This window comes from Lutjanus erythropterus, chromosome 10 (genome assembly GCF_056507025.1).
Source record: "Lutjanus erythropterus isolate fLutEry1 chromosome 10, fLutEry1.hap2, whole genome shotgun sequence".
Lineage (NCBI taxonomy): Eukaryota > Metazoa > Chordata > Actinopteri > Lutjaniformes > Lutjanidae > Lutjanus > Lutjanus erythropterus.
Window position 1 is genome coordinate 311,977 of NC_139326.1, and position 13,970 is coordinate 325,946.

Consider the following 13,970-nt stretch of genomic DNA (forward strand, 5'->3'; position numbering starts at 1 on the left):
AAGGTTAAATAAATCAGAAAGAATAAATGAGTAAATTAGAACATGCAGAAATATGAAGAGAAATAAGGAATAAGTTTACAAACTGAAAGATAAAGAGGAATAAATGAGCCATAAGGAATAAGAAGAATAAACAAGGAAAACTGACAATAAATAAATTAGAAAATGTGGACAAAGAATTGAATTAAAGAATAAATGACTATTTGAAAACGTGTGCATAAAGAGAAATGAAAAATAAATAAAACAGTAGAAATATAGATATTTAAAACAATTGTCATTTATTACACCATATATTTATGTATTCTGTATATTTTAAATGTCTTTTACTTATTTTTATCATTTTATTTTCCATTTTGTTTTTGCTTGAATGAAGTCATGAATCCTTCCTGTAGTTGACAGCTTGGCCCCTCAAGGGACAACAAAAGCAAAATGGATTAAAAAGCTTAAATAGGCTTTAAAAATCATATTCAACAAAACAAAACAAATCATCAGTTGATTTGGATTTCTGTTCCAACGTCATCATCTTCTTCCACCTTAGAAGGATTTAATTTGGACTGTGACATGAGTATAAACAAATCCATTTTTATTTATCAGTAGAACTTCTCTCCAAATAATTCAAATAAGAATATTTTATATTTAAATCAATGCTTACATAAACACATTTCTAACTAATTTAAATGTCACAATCTCCCGGTCAGCTCTGTGAACAGTATTTCTGGATGAACGCGGTCTCTTCATAAAGACTTGATTTTGAAAAACCGAAAAAGTCGACAGCATTTTTACCTGCTTTTTTAAAAAAGGTGCCAGACTCAAGGTTTGTTCCCACAGCAGCTGCATAAATCATGTCTACGTGCAGCAAAAGAAAAAACAAACGACACTGACGCAGCCCACAAGTTTGTCAATAGGACATTTTTATTTCATACGTCTGTTGTCTTTATTCAAATTACAGTAATATACTTGCTGAGATGACCACCGGCTGCAGCCTGGACAGCTAAAACTGACAGCTGTACTACTTGAAGCAAACTTTTTTCCTTTTTTTTTTCTTCTTTTTTAAAATTATCTTGCAACAGAAAAAGCACATATGCCAGGATGAGATGTGGTGTGGAGGTGACGTCAGGTAGGTTGGGTTATAGTGCTGGTCTAAAAAAAAAAAAAACAAAACAAAAAAACAAACAAAAGAAAAACAGAAAAAACAAAAGAAAAACATTGCGCGTTGTACATGTTGTAAAAGGATCAGAATATGGCACATTTGGTCCACGTTGGTAGTTTTATTATCTCGTTTTCAAACATGTAAGAAACAAAAAAAGAAAGAAAACAGATCATAGTTGTACGTGTTGGTTTTTTCCCCAGAAGCACAGCATTATTAATGACAGCATATTGAAAACAAGACTGTAGAGGGGGCCGCTCTTTAAGTTGCTCTTTATGTTTAAATCTTGGTTCATCAGCCAATCGTTTGTTTCGTTTCTCCCTGGTACAGTATCATCGTCATCATCATCATCATTATTATTAATATCTTCCATCCAAAATGAAGGGGTGGGGGGGCAGGAGGGGAGGGAGGGGGTGGAGCTTCATGGATGATTGACAGGGATGGCTTTGGACATTCACAGGAAGTAGTCAGGAGTGCGTCTGGTCACGTGGGGCTCACCGCGGCGGGGGGCGGGGTCAAACTGAAGGCTGAGGAGACAGAAAGGGTCTGTTACTGACAAAAACATCAAACATTCATGTGTTTAATATTTGTGTCAGGATGTTTGCGTGATGATTGTGTTTGAGAGAAAACTAAGAAACTTTGTGTTAAACATGTTTGAGGCTCAGGAAACTTATCAGCGGCTGCACTGATGACCTGACAGATGTGAACTACACCATTTTTCGGACTATAAGTCGCACCAGTCAAAAAATGCATCATGAAGAAGAAAAAAACATAAATAAGTCGCACTGGACTGTAAGTCGCATTTGGGGGGAATTTATTTTAACCGTTGTCCGTGCTCTGATAGTTGCATGAAGCCGTAACACCAAGAAGGTCCTCCTGCAAAGTCATTCATATTTGTTGCCTTGGCAACTACCAGGGCGTGGAGACGCAGTGAACCGGTGACAAGTCTCTCCCAGCAGCACGGTGTTCAAGCACCCATCTGTGAACTCGTTCCTCCAGCTGTGGCCATCTTGCTTTTAGCCCGCGATTATCTTTCTGAGTTTTCTTCACTGCAGTAAGAGTAAACTCTGCTTTCCACCAGTCCCTCACAAGTTTCTCACTCAGTCCAAACTTTCTTTCTGCTGCTCGTTTACCGTTTTCAGCTGCATGTTTCACTATGTGCAGCTTGTAATCTGCAGAGTATGATTTTCTTTTGGGGGTCATTTGTGTTCAGTCTTTAAGTTAATGTTTAAATTAATTTTCAGTGGTACAGGAGTAGCAGATACCGGTGGTCGTCCTCTCGCTGCTGTAGGTAATGTTTACTCCTGGGTCGTGTCGGTCAGCGCGAAATAACATTTAAGAACATGTGAGATTATATATTTTAATTTATACAAGTCACACCTGAGCATAAGTCGCAGGACCAGCCAAACTATGAAAAAAAGTGTGACTTATAGTCCGGAAAATATGGTAATTATATTTACTGAATTTCTAAAAATTAAGATTTACACCCCTAAGATTTACTTAAAGGTTTACACACATGTAAGAAAACAAACACATTACAATATTTTCATTTTCAACTCCTCAGCAAACATCTTGATAGGTGACTTTCAAGATACTTCATGAAAAATCTCCATATTTTTTTTTTCCCTTTCAAAGAGTCACATTTTTCCAGAGCTGAACGGTTAGAAAGATTTTTAAACCAGCGTCTCTGCGCTGCTCCAGGCGCTCAAAAACTGAGGGATGATAATTAATCCATGATTGAAAAAATCTGTCTGGAGTTACAAACATTAAATTCTCTGTTTTCCCTGAAAACTTTTTTTTGATTTGCCGTGCACAGTGACCTGATGGAAACTCGAGAAGACGAGTCACCATCACACACAGACGCTAAGATGCACATTTTAGCTGACAAAATATTTTTGGGTGAACAGGCTACAATTTTTTTTTCAGTTGGAGAATGTAAGAATGAATTTACACTATAAAAATAGGTGACACACCTTAATGTTTCAAGAGAAGGTACTGCAATAGATTTTTGACTTTTGAGCAAAAACTAACTCTTGAGCTTCAAAATAAACTTTAAAAAGTTTACTTTTCTTCTTCAGACAAACTATGAACCCGATTCATCATTAATTTAATGCCTGAAAATGAAAAAGTTTTAACTGAAAATATAAAAATTGTATTCATTCAAATTTTGCGTTTCTTAAACTCAAAGATTTAAGTGAATTATCTCAACAAATGATCTGTAGTTGGTAAAACCTTTTCAAAACTTATGAATTTCAGTTTGGCTCAAAGCTCTACAGTACGTTGCCTTCAAAGTTTTCTAAACTCTTTCTGGTTTGTTTTTTAGAGTCGTGATCTGAAACAGTGATAAATGAAAATGGAGGGAAGCCAAAGAGCCACAGGTTTCAGACTCCTGCCTTCAAATTTGGACTTTTCTCAGCTGTTTTGTTTTCATGGTGTTGGACATTTCAGCAAAATAAGTTCATCTAGTCAGAATTAACAGCCTCCTGTTTTCTCCTTTCATCAGTAAAAAAATTTCTTCCAGTCGTTTATGAACATGGTGACCCAAATAAAATCTCCACAACCCAGAGTTTTGGAATGACTCTGCTCTGTGCTGCGAAAACTGAACATGACGTTCTTGGTGCACGTGGTCTGAACTCACATACACAGACAGACAATGGAGTCCAGCTCTCAACCTGCCTGAATATTAAGATGAATTTAAAATCTTTATACTTACAAAGAGTATTTCAGAGTGTCATCCAGTTCCATGATGGCTGCCTGGTTTCCACAGCGGTAGCAGTAGTTTGGAGCACTAAATATGGTCACCACGTTCTTATCATGGCCCCAGTTGTAGCCCTGAAGGAACAAGAGCACACACACATTTCAAACATCAGACTGTGTGACAACTGTTGCATCGTTCATGTCGATCAATCTGATCACAGTTTTCCCTCAAACATCATCAATCTGTGTTCAGTGAGAGTCTGTCAGGTGAAGAGGCTCAGTGGGAGTCAAACTGCAGGAGAGCGCTGCAACCTAACAGCTTCATTATGTTGCCATGGATACACGAGGATATTTAGGATTCTTCAGTCCACTCAGGTGTGTGTGTGTGTGTGTGTGTGTGTGTGTGTGTGTGTGTGTGTGTGTGTGTGTGTGTGTGTGTGTGTGTGTGTGTGTGTGTGTACCAACTCAACTAAAAACACCCGCACAAAAAGAAAAAAAACCAAACTTGAAATCCTGAAAGTGTGTGTTCATGTCAGTTTGTGGTTTTTCATCAAAATAAAAAAAAGGGGGAGGAGGAACATTTCATTGATCCATAATTATCAGAAAATGGTGAAAAATTGATCCTGTCACAATCTTATCAATTGAAAAATAGATCCAAACATGTGAAAACAGGTGTTTTCAACTAGTGATCAATAACAATATGATTGTACAGAATCAATTAATTGACTGATTGTTGCAGCTCTGTATTTGATCTGTGTGTGTGTGTGTGTGTGTGTGTGTGTGTGTGTGTGTGTGTGTGTGTTTTACCTCCATGACCAGCTGATGGGCGCGGGACACCAGGGTGAGGCCGTTGGCGTGGTTGAAGGTTTCAGAGATGTCCTGTCCGAAGGTGTAGCCGGCACCTCGGGGAGAGATGCCCCACCCACCGCGATCATCGGGATCCGACCACAGCAGGTCACACATGGGGCCCTGAGGGGACGGGAGACAGAGGACAAACTGTCAGGACAAATTTTGTTAATTCTGTAAAAACACAGGAACCTTTGAAGGAAGTCCAACGTCTGACTACTGCTGACTAGCGAGGGCGACGTCATTTAATCGTGTAGCCGACTAATCACACACAACCCAAATCAGACAACGGTCCTTTGAAAGATTTAAGATGTTTATTGCAACACTGATTTCACAAGAACAATCGTATGAAAAACTTAAACATGAATCTAAATATTTCTGAGGTGCTTTTCAAGATTGACATCTTTAGTAGGAGCCAATGGGCTTGGAACTGAGCCACAGACAGGAAGTCAAAAGTCCTGGTGAAAAAACACCAGACTTTACCTTTAAAATCCGTTTTCAGACCAACATGATGCAGCTCAGGTTCCTTACTAACATTTAAGATCTGTGATCTGAGCTTACCAAAACTAATACTTTCAAAATAAAACTTCCTTACACTGTAGAGAATCATAAAACTGTGTGTGTGTGTGTGTCTGTGTGTGTGTGTGTGTGTGTGTGTGTGTGTGTGTGTGTGTGTGTGTGTGTGTGTGTGTGTGTGTGTGTTTGTGTGTGTGTGTGTGTGTCTGTGTGTGTGTGTGTGTGTGTGTGTGTGTGTGTGTGTGTCTGTGTGTGTGTGTGTGTGTGTGTGTGTGTCTGTGTGTGTACCTCATGAGGGACTTCTTGCAGGCGGTCCAGAGCTCGTATGTGATCCAGAGTGTCTATGGAAGGAGACAAACCTCCGTGGAGACAGAAGATCTGAGACAGAAACAAGACAAATTATTGACGAGCTTCAATAAAATCACATATTTAAACAATTAATGCAAAGAAACCACATCGGCGGCGACCAGGCGCCGTTACATCCTGTCACAGAGGTAAACTTTATTAATCCAGAGAGAGAAATTCAACCATCACAGAAACAACAACGAGAATAAAACACAGGTGAGGAACAATTAAAGAGTAGAAGCACAAAAATAACACAGTAAGAACAAATAAGAGTTTTAATGATAAACGATAAAACTCTGTAAGTGTGAAAGAACCTGACAGCAGGTAACAGTACAGCTGTAACCGTCCTACCTGTCCGTCGACCAACGCGGTGAGCGGCAGGTAGTCAAACAGGTCTGTGAAGTACTTCCAGACGTTGGCGTTGCCATACTTCCTCAGGCACTCGTCGTAGAAACCGTAGACCTGTGTGATCTGCCGTGACTCGTGGTTCCCTCGCAGGATGGTGATTCGCTCCTGGAAACGAACCTGAACCACAGAACAGGAAAAAAGTTGGATTAATTATGGGGCTGCAGCTGTTTTCACTCAGAGCTGAGACGATGGACAGATTAAAGGTCCAGTCCACGGCTCCGCTCATCTCATTTCAGCTCAAAACTGCAGATCTGTGACTTTTTACTGAGAACAACATTAAAGCATTTTAGGACGTGCGGTTTGTGTGAAGACTAAACTGCAGTGACCACATTAATCGTGTGGTCACAGGGAGATCCAGCTGGGCTGTCACTCAGTAAGGCACATTTCCACAGACTAATTACTGAAACACGTGTTTACAGACATTAGACCGATCCAATAAACACAGTTAACATCGACTCCACAGAACATCATCATGAAGAACAGAGAGAAACCAGTTCCTGAGCCTTTGAGTCCATGAAGTCGTGTCCCAGAAACATGACAGACAGCAGAGTGACAGACAGGAAGGAAGCCTACACATGTACTTTCAAAATAAAATTTAAAAATAAAAAGTATCTGAATAAAAACATCAAAAAATGAAGAATTCAGTCAAAACAAATATCAGAGCAAACTTCTTTTATCCACCTCCACCCTCTGAAGCACAAAACATGTCATCCATCACCACCTCTCTGATCAATTATTATTGATATTGATCAATAAACTTTTCAGCTCTATCGCCAAAACAAGATAAAAGATTGAAGACCAGATTTATGACCAGCAAGGAAATACAGAGCGAAACCAAGTTAAATGAATATGATTTATGTCTGGAAAATACACAAACAAGATTAGACATTCAACCATTTATTGATTATTTATGGACTACTAAAATAATCACCAAATATTCTGATAATCAAAAAGTTGTTTCTTAGGAAAAAATATAAAAGCTCTTCCTTCTTTACTCCTCACACACACACACACACACACACACACACACACACACACACAGTACAGCAGCAGCAGCGTTTTACCTTTAACGTGACGAGCAGTGTGACCGTCTCCACAGAGTAGTAGCCTCTGTCGACGTAGTCTCCCATGAACAGGTAGTTGGTGTCGGGAGACTTCCCTCCGATCTTAAACAGCTCCATCAGGTCGTGGAACTGACCGTGGACATCGCCACACACCGTCACCGGGCATCGCACCTGATCACACACACACACACACACACACACACACACACACACACACACACACACACACACAGAGGTAACAACAATGTCAGTGAAATTAAATAAATAAATAAATAAAATTTTCAGTACAGATGAACAAATGTTCCGCTTTAGTTTTTTAGTCGCGGTTTATTCTCGACTTCAGGAAAACATCTGTGATTAAAAATAAAAAATCTTAAAGGTTCACTTCTCGGCTTTTCCAGAGTTTCTTCGTTGTTTTCTGTCCAACATGTCCTGATTAAAGCCAAACTGAAGCAGATCAATACTATCAGCTGATCACACTGTGTATCAGTAGTAATGTCATTAGGTGCAGGTATAACAAGTGTCTAAATATTTACAGGCTCTTTTTTTAAAGTGTCAAGATTTTGGAGGCAATACATTTTTATTTCAAAGGTCCATTTTCTCATGTTTTTCAAGTTTTTAAATACTCTGGAAAAAGAGAAAAAGTTGCTCTTTAGTTACAATTTTTTTTTGTCATTTTCAGGATCAAGAATGAAGTTTGACATCCACACAGTTTATTGCTTATTTTATAATAAACTTAAGAAGTTTAACTTCTTTATGTCCGTCAGGACTAAAGATTATTTGACCGAGACACATTCAAGATGCACTGATTTCAATTTTCTTTGCCGATTGTAATATTTTTATGGGACTGAGCTGCCGATTCTGATTTTGGCTGATTGTTATCTAGGAATAGGTTTAGATGAAAATATCTGATGAAACATCTCTCTCTCTCTCTCTCTCTCTCTCTCTCTCTCTCTCTCTCTCTCTCTCTCTCTCTCTCAAAATTCTTATTAACGTCTTAAAATTCTTGTCTTATTGTTATTGTTGCCATTAATGTTGTCATCGCTTGTCTCATCTATTTTTTCAAAATGTTATTTGTTTGTTTTGTGTGGTTCTAGGCATACTTTTTGTTGCAGGTTTTCCTTTCTGTTATTTTCTCTTGTTCTTGCTCGTCTGTCAGTTTTGTTGTGTTTATCCGGGTGTTTGAAGGTGGAGGAAGGAGGCGAAGGCACATGAGGAAACTCAGTGTACTTTGTTATGACTGTATGACGACATGCTGGTGCTGGTTTATGGTTGAAATAAATAAAAAAAAAAATCAAGCCATCATCACTGACCTGAAGATCATAAAACAAGAACAACAAACACAGTTCAGTTTCCTCAAATGGTTCATCACTTCCTCATCACACATGAAGCGCTTTAACAGGACACATGGTGAATAAACAGGATGTTGTATGATTCAATAAAAACAGCACTTTGTTCGATTTGGGAAAACTAACATCTACAACTGAAATCTTGAAGTTCCCAGTTAAGTTGTTCAGCCTGGTGGCAAGACGGCAGCAAAGCACGTCTTTGCAGCACCACAATTATTTTACTAATAAAAATCAGGGTTTTATCAAATATTGCTCCTCCTGAAATATATAAAGGAGAATACGGGGAAATTTATTCAACATAAACTAATTTAAGTCCTTCTAAGCTTCACAGGATGGGCTTTCTGGTCAGTGATGTCAGTTATTTTGGAAATATCAGGCAGAAACAGGAACATTTCTACAGGCAATCTGGGAGTGTAACCCTGTTTACCCATGTTGGGAAAAAGTACTAGAACTCATAGGGAAGTAGTTGGGTACTACATCCACTAGATCACCAAGACTGTACCTGATGGGGGACCAAACAATTTCCAAATGTATTAAAACATGACTTGGCAGTGATAAATGTGGGGGTAGTACCTCCCCTCCAGACTTTAAAAGACGGATGGAATCTAAAGAAATGTTATCATATCAACATAACAAATGGGAGCTAGAATCAATAATGAAGGTGAGAACGTTCAAAGGTCACGGGGTGGCGTTTTTGCTCATGATGCTGCTGGGACACTGATGAGGTGGCTGTACAGCTGTGCTTGCTAAGTAATATTGGTTTTACGTTTATGTCTTCCCCATCAGCTTATGTATAGCTCACTGCGTATTAACAATACTGTCTGTCTGGGTATATTCAAATAAATAAAAACTTTAATTACAAATATTGCACCTCCTGTGATTTGAAAATAGCAGAAGACCATACTGTGATTTTAATAAAATGAGGATTAACTGTTCAGCCCTACTGGAAACCTTGGTGCTTTCTAGAGATTCGAGACAAGTTTCCACCAGTTTTGAGTGTAATCGAGTGTTTCATCAACAAAGGGAGTTAACGTTTGTTTGTTTCAGCTGGTAACCAACTTTTTGGGTTCAGAACCAGTTTATTTTCCATCAAAATGCTCCAAACAGTTCAAAATGAAGGAACCAGTTCCATGTTGGTGGAAAAAGCCTTCATGAGAACCTGAATGATAATAAGTTATAGATAAATGGATAAAAGGAAAAGTAATATGTTGCATTTATAGGTTTGCTGGCAGACTTTTGTTTCTAAAAAGACTTGATGGCATTTAAAAAGGACTCTGTGTGTGTGTGTGTGTGTGTGTGTGTGTGTGTGTGTGTGTGTGTGTGAGCCTGCAACTCAGCACAGACACAGTTTGTCGTGTAAACAAGGTGTGATATTGTTCCTGACTGCACAGACTCCAAACACACCAGAGGGAACAACAACAAAGTCAGCATTCAGGTTTTTTTTCCTGAAAATATTATAAACACATCAGTTATAACAAGAACTTTTATTAAACTGTAAAAATACTGTTGAATTGAAGCTTTGGCTGTAAATCTCATTTAGGAACAACTCATCTTCACTTCTGCTGGTTCATTAATGTGACTTCCTGCTTTAGTTCCCTTTGAGGTAGTTAGGAAACCTTCAACATGTCAACAGTCTGTTCTGACGCATCTCTGCTGCTTTTCTTCTCGATTATCAAAATCTCATTTCATTCATTTTCCACCAATCCACCATTTTCAACCGACTGATTAAAAGCAAAGCACCCCTCATTTTAATAAAAAAGAGCCTTCCAGGTCTTTAATGAGATGGTCTGTCCGTCCAGAAGGCCTGTGTGCCGCCCACTATCTGTAAGGATCTGTTTTTTCTCTGGCATTGTGGGAAATCTCACCTCCTGAACGTTGGACTCCTTGGTCAGGATCTCCTTGGCCTGGAAAGGAGACAAACACACAGATTATTTATTTCATTATCATCCTTTTGAAGATGTTTTCTCTCCCAGTGATCCTGCATACAGACAGAAGGTTATCCACGTTTAGCACTCATGACAGACTGACGGGTTATTCCGAGGCATCGAGGCTTTGTGACCTCACAGGACACCGTACTGTTAGAAATGATTCAGTCAGACAGAACAGTGGAGCAAAAAAAAAAAAATCACTAAAAAAGTGGCTCATGTACTTCTATTATGTCAGTTAAATTCTAACTATTATCAAGCTGAAAGAAAATATAAGAACAGCCTGTATCCCAATCCAATCACATGATCAGAAATCGAGGCCGATCACGTGATTTTCAAATGATTGGAATCGAGTGGAAATTATCGGACTTAACCTTACAAAACAACAAATGTGGCCATGTTCACGTTTTAAATTCATCCTGAGGTACAGAGATGTCAAATGGAACGACACTGGCTTAGTTTTAATTTTAATAAGTTCCACAACATTCATTCATTTTTGCACAGACAGAAACGTCACAATTTACGGCAGGCAGGGAATTCAGACAACACAGTAGTGAGCTGGTAGTTAGTAGGCTAACGCAGGACAAACGTGTCTCCTCAGGACAGCGAAAATGTCTGCAGTTTGGAGGTATTTTAAACTGGACAGTGAAGGCAGCGCAACAGCCATTTGTAATGTGTGCAAATTGGGCATTTCACGTGGTGGAAACATGGACGTGTTCCCTTTTTTTCTTCTTCTTATTAATGCTTTGCTGAAGTATCGGATCGGGACTCGGTATCAGCAGATACTCAAAATCAAATGACTCGGACTCTGGGGCCAAAAAAAATGTGATCGAGACATCCCTACAAATCAGATCACAATCGCAATATCAGTAAAACTAATCACAATTAGATCTTTTTTTTCAGAACCATTCACTTCTACATCCTGGGCTCTACCATCCTTTTATTATGTCATAATGACAAATAAATTTCAGCCTTTGTTTCCGACACTGATACAGGCTGTTCTTATATTTCTCTGTATTTAAATCATCCTTATTTTCTCTGAGGACCTTTCAGCTTGATAATAGTTAGAATTTAACTGACATAATAGAAGTACATGAGCCACTTTTTGGTGGACCTTATTTTTCTTTAAAAAAAATAATAATGATCACATCAATCTATCGGCAAAATACTTTATTTATTTAATAATCTTTTAATCTTTACATTTCCAATTGTGATTAGTATAAGTGATCATTTTTGCATCATAATTCAACACTTTCCTTAAAAAATAAACTTGTGATGTGACATTTGTTGGGGTCTGAAGCAAACAAACACATTTTCTACACCTGAGGAAGATGATTTTTGGGTCACCACATTTCTGCATTTATCATAATGACATCTGTCACATTTTTCTTTTTCAAAAAACTAAAGCTCCTGTGGTTTGGATACTACACTTGGTCATGTTGGAATTTCAGTAATACTTTGATTAATTGTTCAGCCCCAATTTCCCTTAATCAGATGATAACTGATAGGGGTGAAGAATTATAAAAAAATATCTAAATGTGATTAATTTTACTGATATTACTAACATTGGAGAAAGAAAACGAATCCTTTTTACACCATTATTCTCATTTTCATTGAAAAACATTACAGGTCTGATATTTATGGCGATTTGCACCAAACAATGTAGAAGCGTAATGATTTGTTGGTTAATCAATTACTAAACTACTTGGCAATTATTCTGATAATCAATTACTCAATTTTGATCCTTTTGTTTCTTAAAAGAACAAAAAGTCTAAATTCTTTGATTTCAGTTCTTAAATGTGAATATTTTCTGGTTTCTTTACTCCTCTCAAACAGTAAACTGAATATCTTTGAGTTGTGGACAAAATGAGACATTTGAGGACGTCATCTTGGACTTTGATCAACATTTTCTGACATTTTATGGACCAAACAACCAATTAATTAGTGGAAAAATTCTTATCACATTGATTCCTTGTTGAAAAAAAAAGGTCCAAACACGTGGAAACAGATGGAGCGCATAGACGTATGACAAGATTGTGACAGAACCAATTTTTAATCATTCTCATATTTTCTATGGACCAAAAAACCAACTGAATAATAATAAAAATGACTGACAGAGTAATTGAACAAAAAACTTTTTTTTTTAATCAAATATTGCATCTCCCGAAATTTGAAAACTGCAGTAGACCAAACTGTGATTTCAATAAAATTTGACTTAAATGTTCAGCTCTGATGACTAATGAGCCCAGTCCACAATATTTATCGTGCATCTCTATAAAAGAGCACAGAACATGGCTGTCTGATTTACGACATGAATGTAATAACTGTTCAAAGAAATAAATGTGTTAATTAAGTCGACTCTGTGCTCCATGATTGTTTGGACTTTATGCATATTTAATCAAAGACTTAAATGACTTTCCCCCCCAGTAGACCAATATCAGATTGTTCACCACAGCTGATTGTTTCCATGCCTTACTGAACAAACCGACGGTTCTGAGGCTTTTCCTTCATTCATTCAACTCACAGGGAATCCAACAATGTTCCTCCAGCAAAGAAAATGGCCTGCAGATTATCAGTAATGTCGTTAAAAAATGTGTTGTGCTCACATTAAAGGTCGGTGATGCAGTGAAAAGGCTGCAGAGGGGTTATTTTTATGGTGCAACAGACCTAAAGTGACGCCTGAACACAGAGAGACTTTGACAGGTTTATGCAATAAAACGGGTGATCGATAGAGACAGGGCGCGGTGCAAATCACAACACCCACAGCTTATCAATAAAATGTTCATTATTAATATCACAGCTGCATTATGAAAGTCTAGGAATAAACACGAAGCTAAGGTAATGATCTGCACGCAAACGGCAGCCCCATTAATATACTGGCAATAAAGAGGGCTTCGTCTACTTGCTGGTAATGAGTCAATGATGTGAATTTTCGGCCCGTTTGTCCTGAGACGACGGTGGTTCCGAAAACCGTGCTTGTACACAAACAATCACGGAGCTGAGCAGATCATTTAGCCTCAAGGTTACATTTTATGGATTATTTATCTGTGAAACATCGTCAAACCCAAGATAACTGGTCGAAAACGGGGCGAAAATCGCCGCCTTGCTGTGACTTCATTCCAGAAATTAGACGAAGCCTTCATCGCAGGCTAGGCCACAGTGAGAGCGAGGCCGGTTGAGTGCGACTAAGCCCGGTGTGGTGAGCAGCTTACCTTCTCGCAGAGTGTCCTCACTTGGTTTTCAGATAGCTGCTTACACTCGTTTAGCTGTTCGATCCATTGGTCTAACTCTTTAGTGAAAGATTTGTCTTCCATGACAGCCGCGGTAGCTTGCTAAGCTAGCTGTGTTAGCTACCCGAAGAAACAAACTGGCCTAGCTGTGAATGCTAGCTGCTGTTAGCCTTTAGCTCGTCGTATTGTTAACCCGATCCAGTCCCGCCAAACCGGTTGGAAAATCAACGGTAAGACTTCAAATTAACGAGCTTTTCAGTCAAATTCTATCATGATAAATCACCGACGTTCAGTTACCAACGTTAAAAAACACTTTCTATTGGCCGGGGGAGTCAAAAGGGTCGAATGTCCCCGATGCGACAGACCGTAGCGGCAGAAGGAAACAGCGTCGCAGCGGCTAGCCGATTTGCTAAAAGAGCTAGCTACAATAACATCCGGGCATTTCA

General features: G+C 38.6%; 1 protein-coding gene across 1 annotated transcript; it reads right to left on the reverse strand.

The window, feature by feature from the left end:
- Positions 1-887: 887 nt before the first annotated feature.
- On the reverse strand, positions 888-13,912 carry LOC146319691 (serine/threonine-protein phosphatase 2A catalytic subunit beta isoform). Its single transcript, XM_084727707.1, has 8 exons — positions 13,507-13,912; positions 10,235-10,273; positions 7,021-7,191; positions 5,900-6,073; positions 5,492-5,581; positions 4,649-4,810; positions 3,858-3,976; positions 888-1,671 (listed from the first exon to the last, which is right to left on the reverse strand). The coding sequence occupies exons 1-8, from the start codon at positions 13,606-13,608 to the stop codon at positions 1,599-1,601; spliced, it is 930 nt and encodes a 309-aa protein (XP_084583833.1). The 5' UTR covers positions 13,609-13,912; the 3' UTR covers positions 888-1,598.
- Between the last annotated feature and the right edge of the window lie 58 nt (positions 13,913-13,970).

Coding starts and splice junctions, on each gene's coding strand:
- LOC146319691 (XM_084727707.1), bottom strand. CDS start 13,608: ATGGAAGACAAATCTTTCACTAAAGAGTTAGACCAATGGATCGAACAG. Junction 6,074..7,020: donor CACTGCTCGTCACGTTAAAG/GTAAAACGCTGC, acceptor TCTGTGGTTCAG/GTTCGTTTCCAGGAGCGAAT. Junction 5,582..5,899: donor CCGCGTTGGTCGACGGACAG/GTAGGACGGTTA, acceptor TTTCTGTCTCAG/ATCTTCTGTCTCCACGGAGG.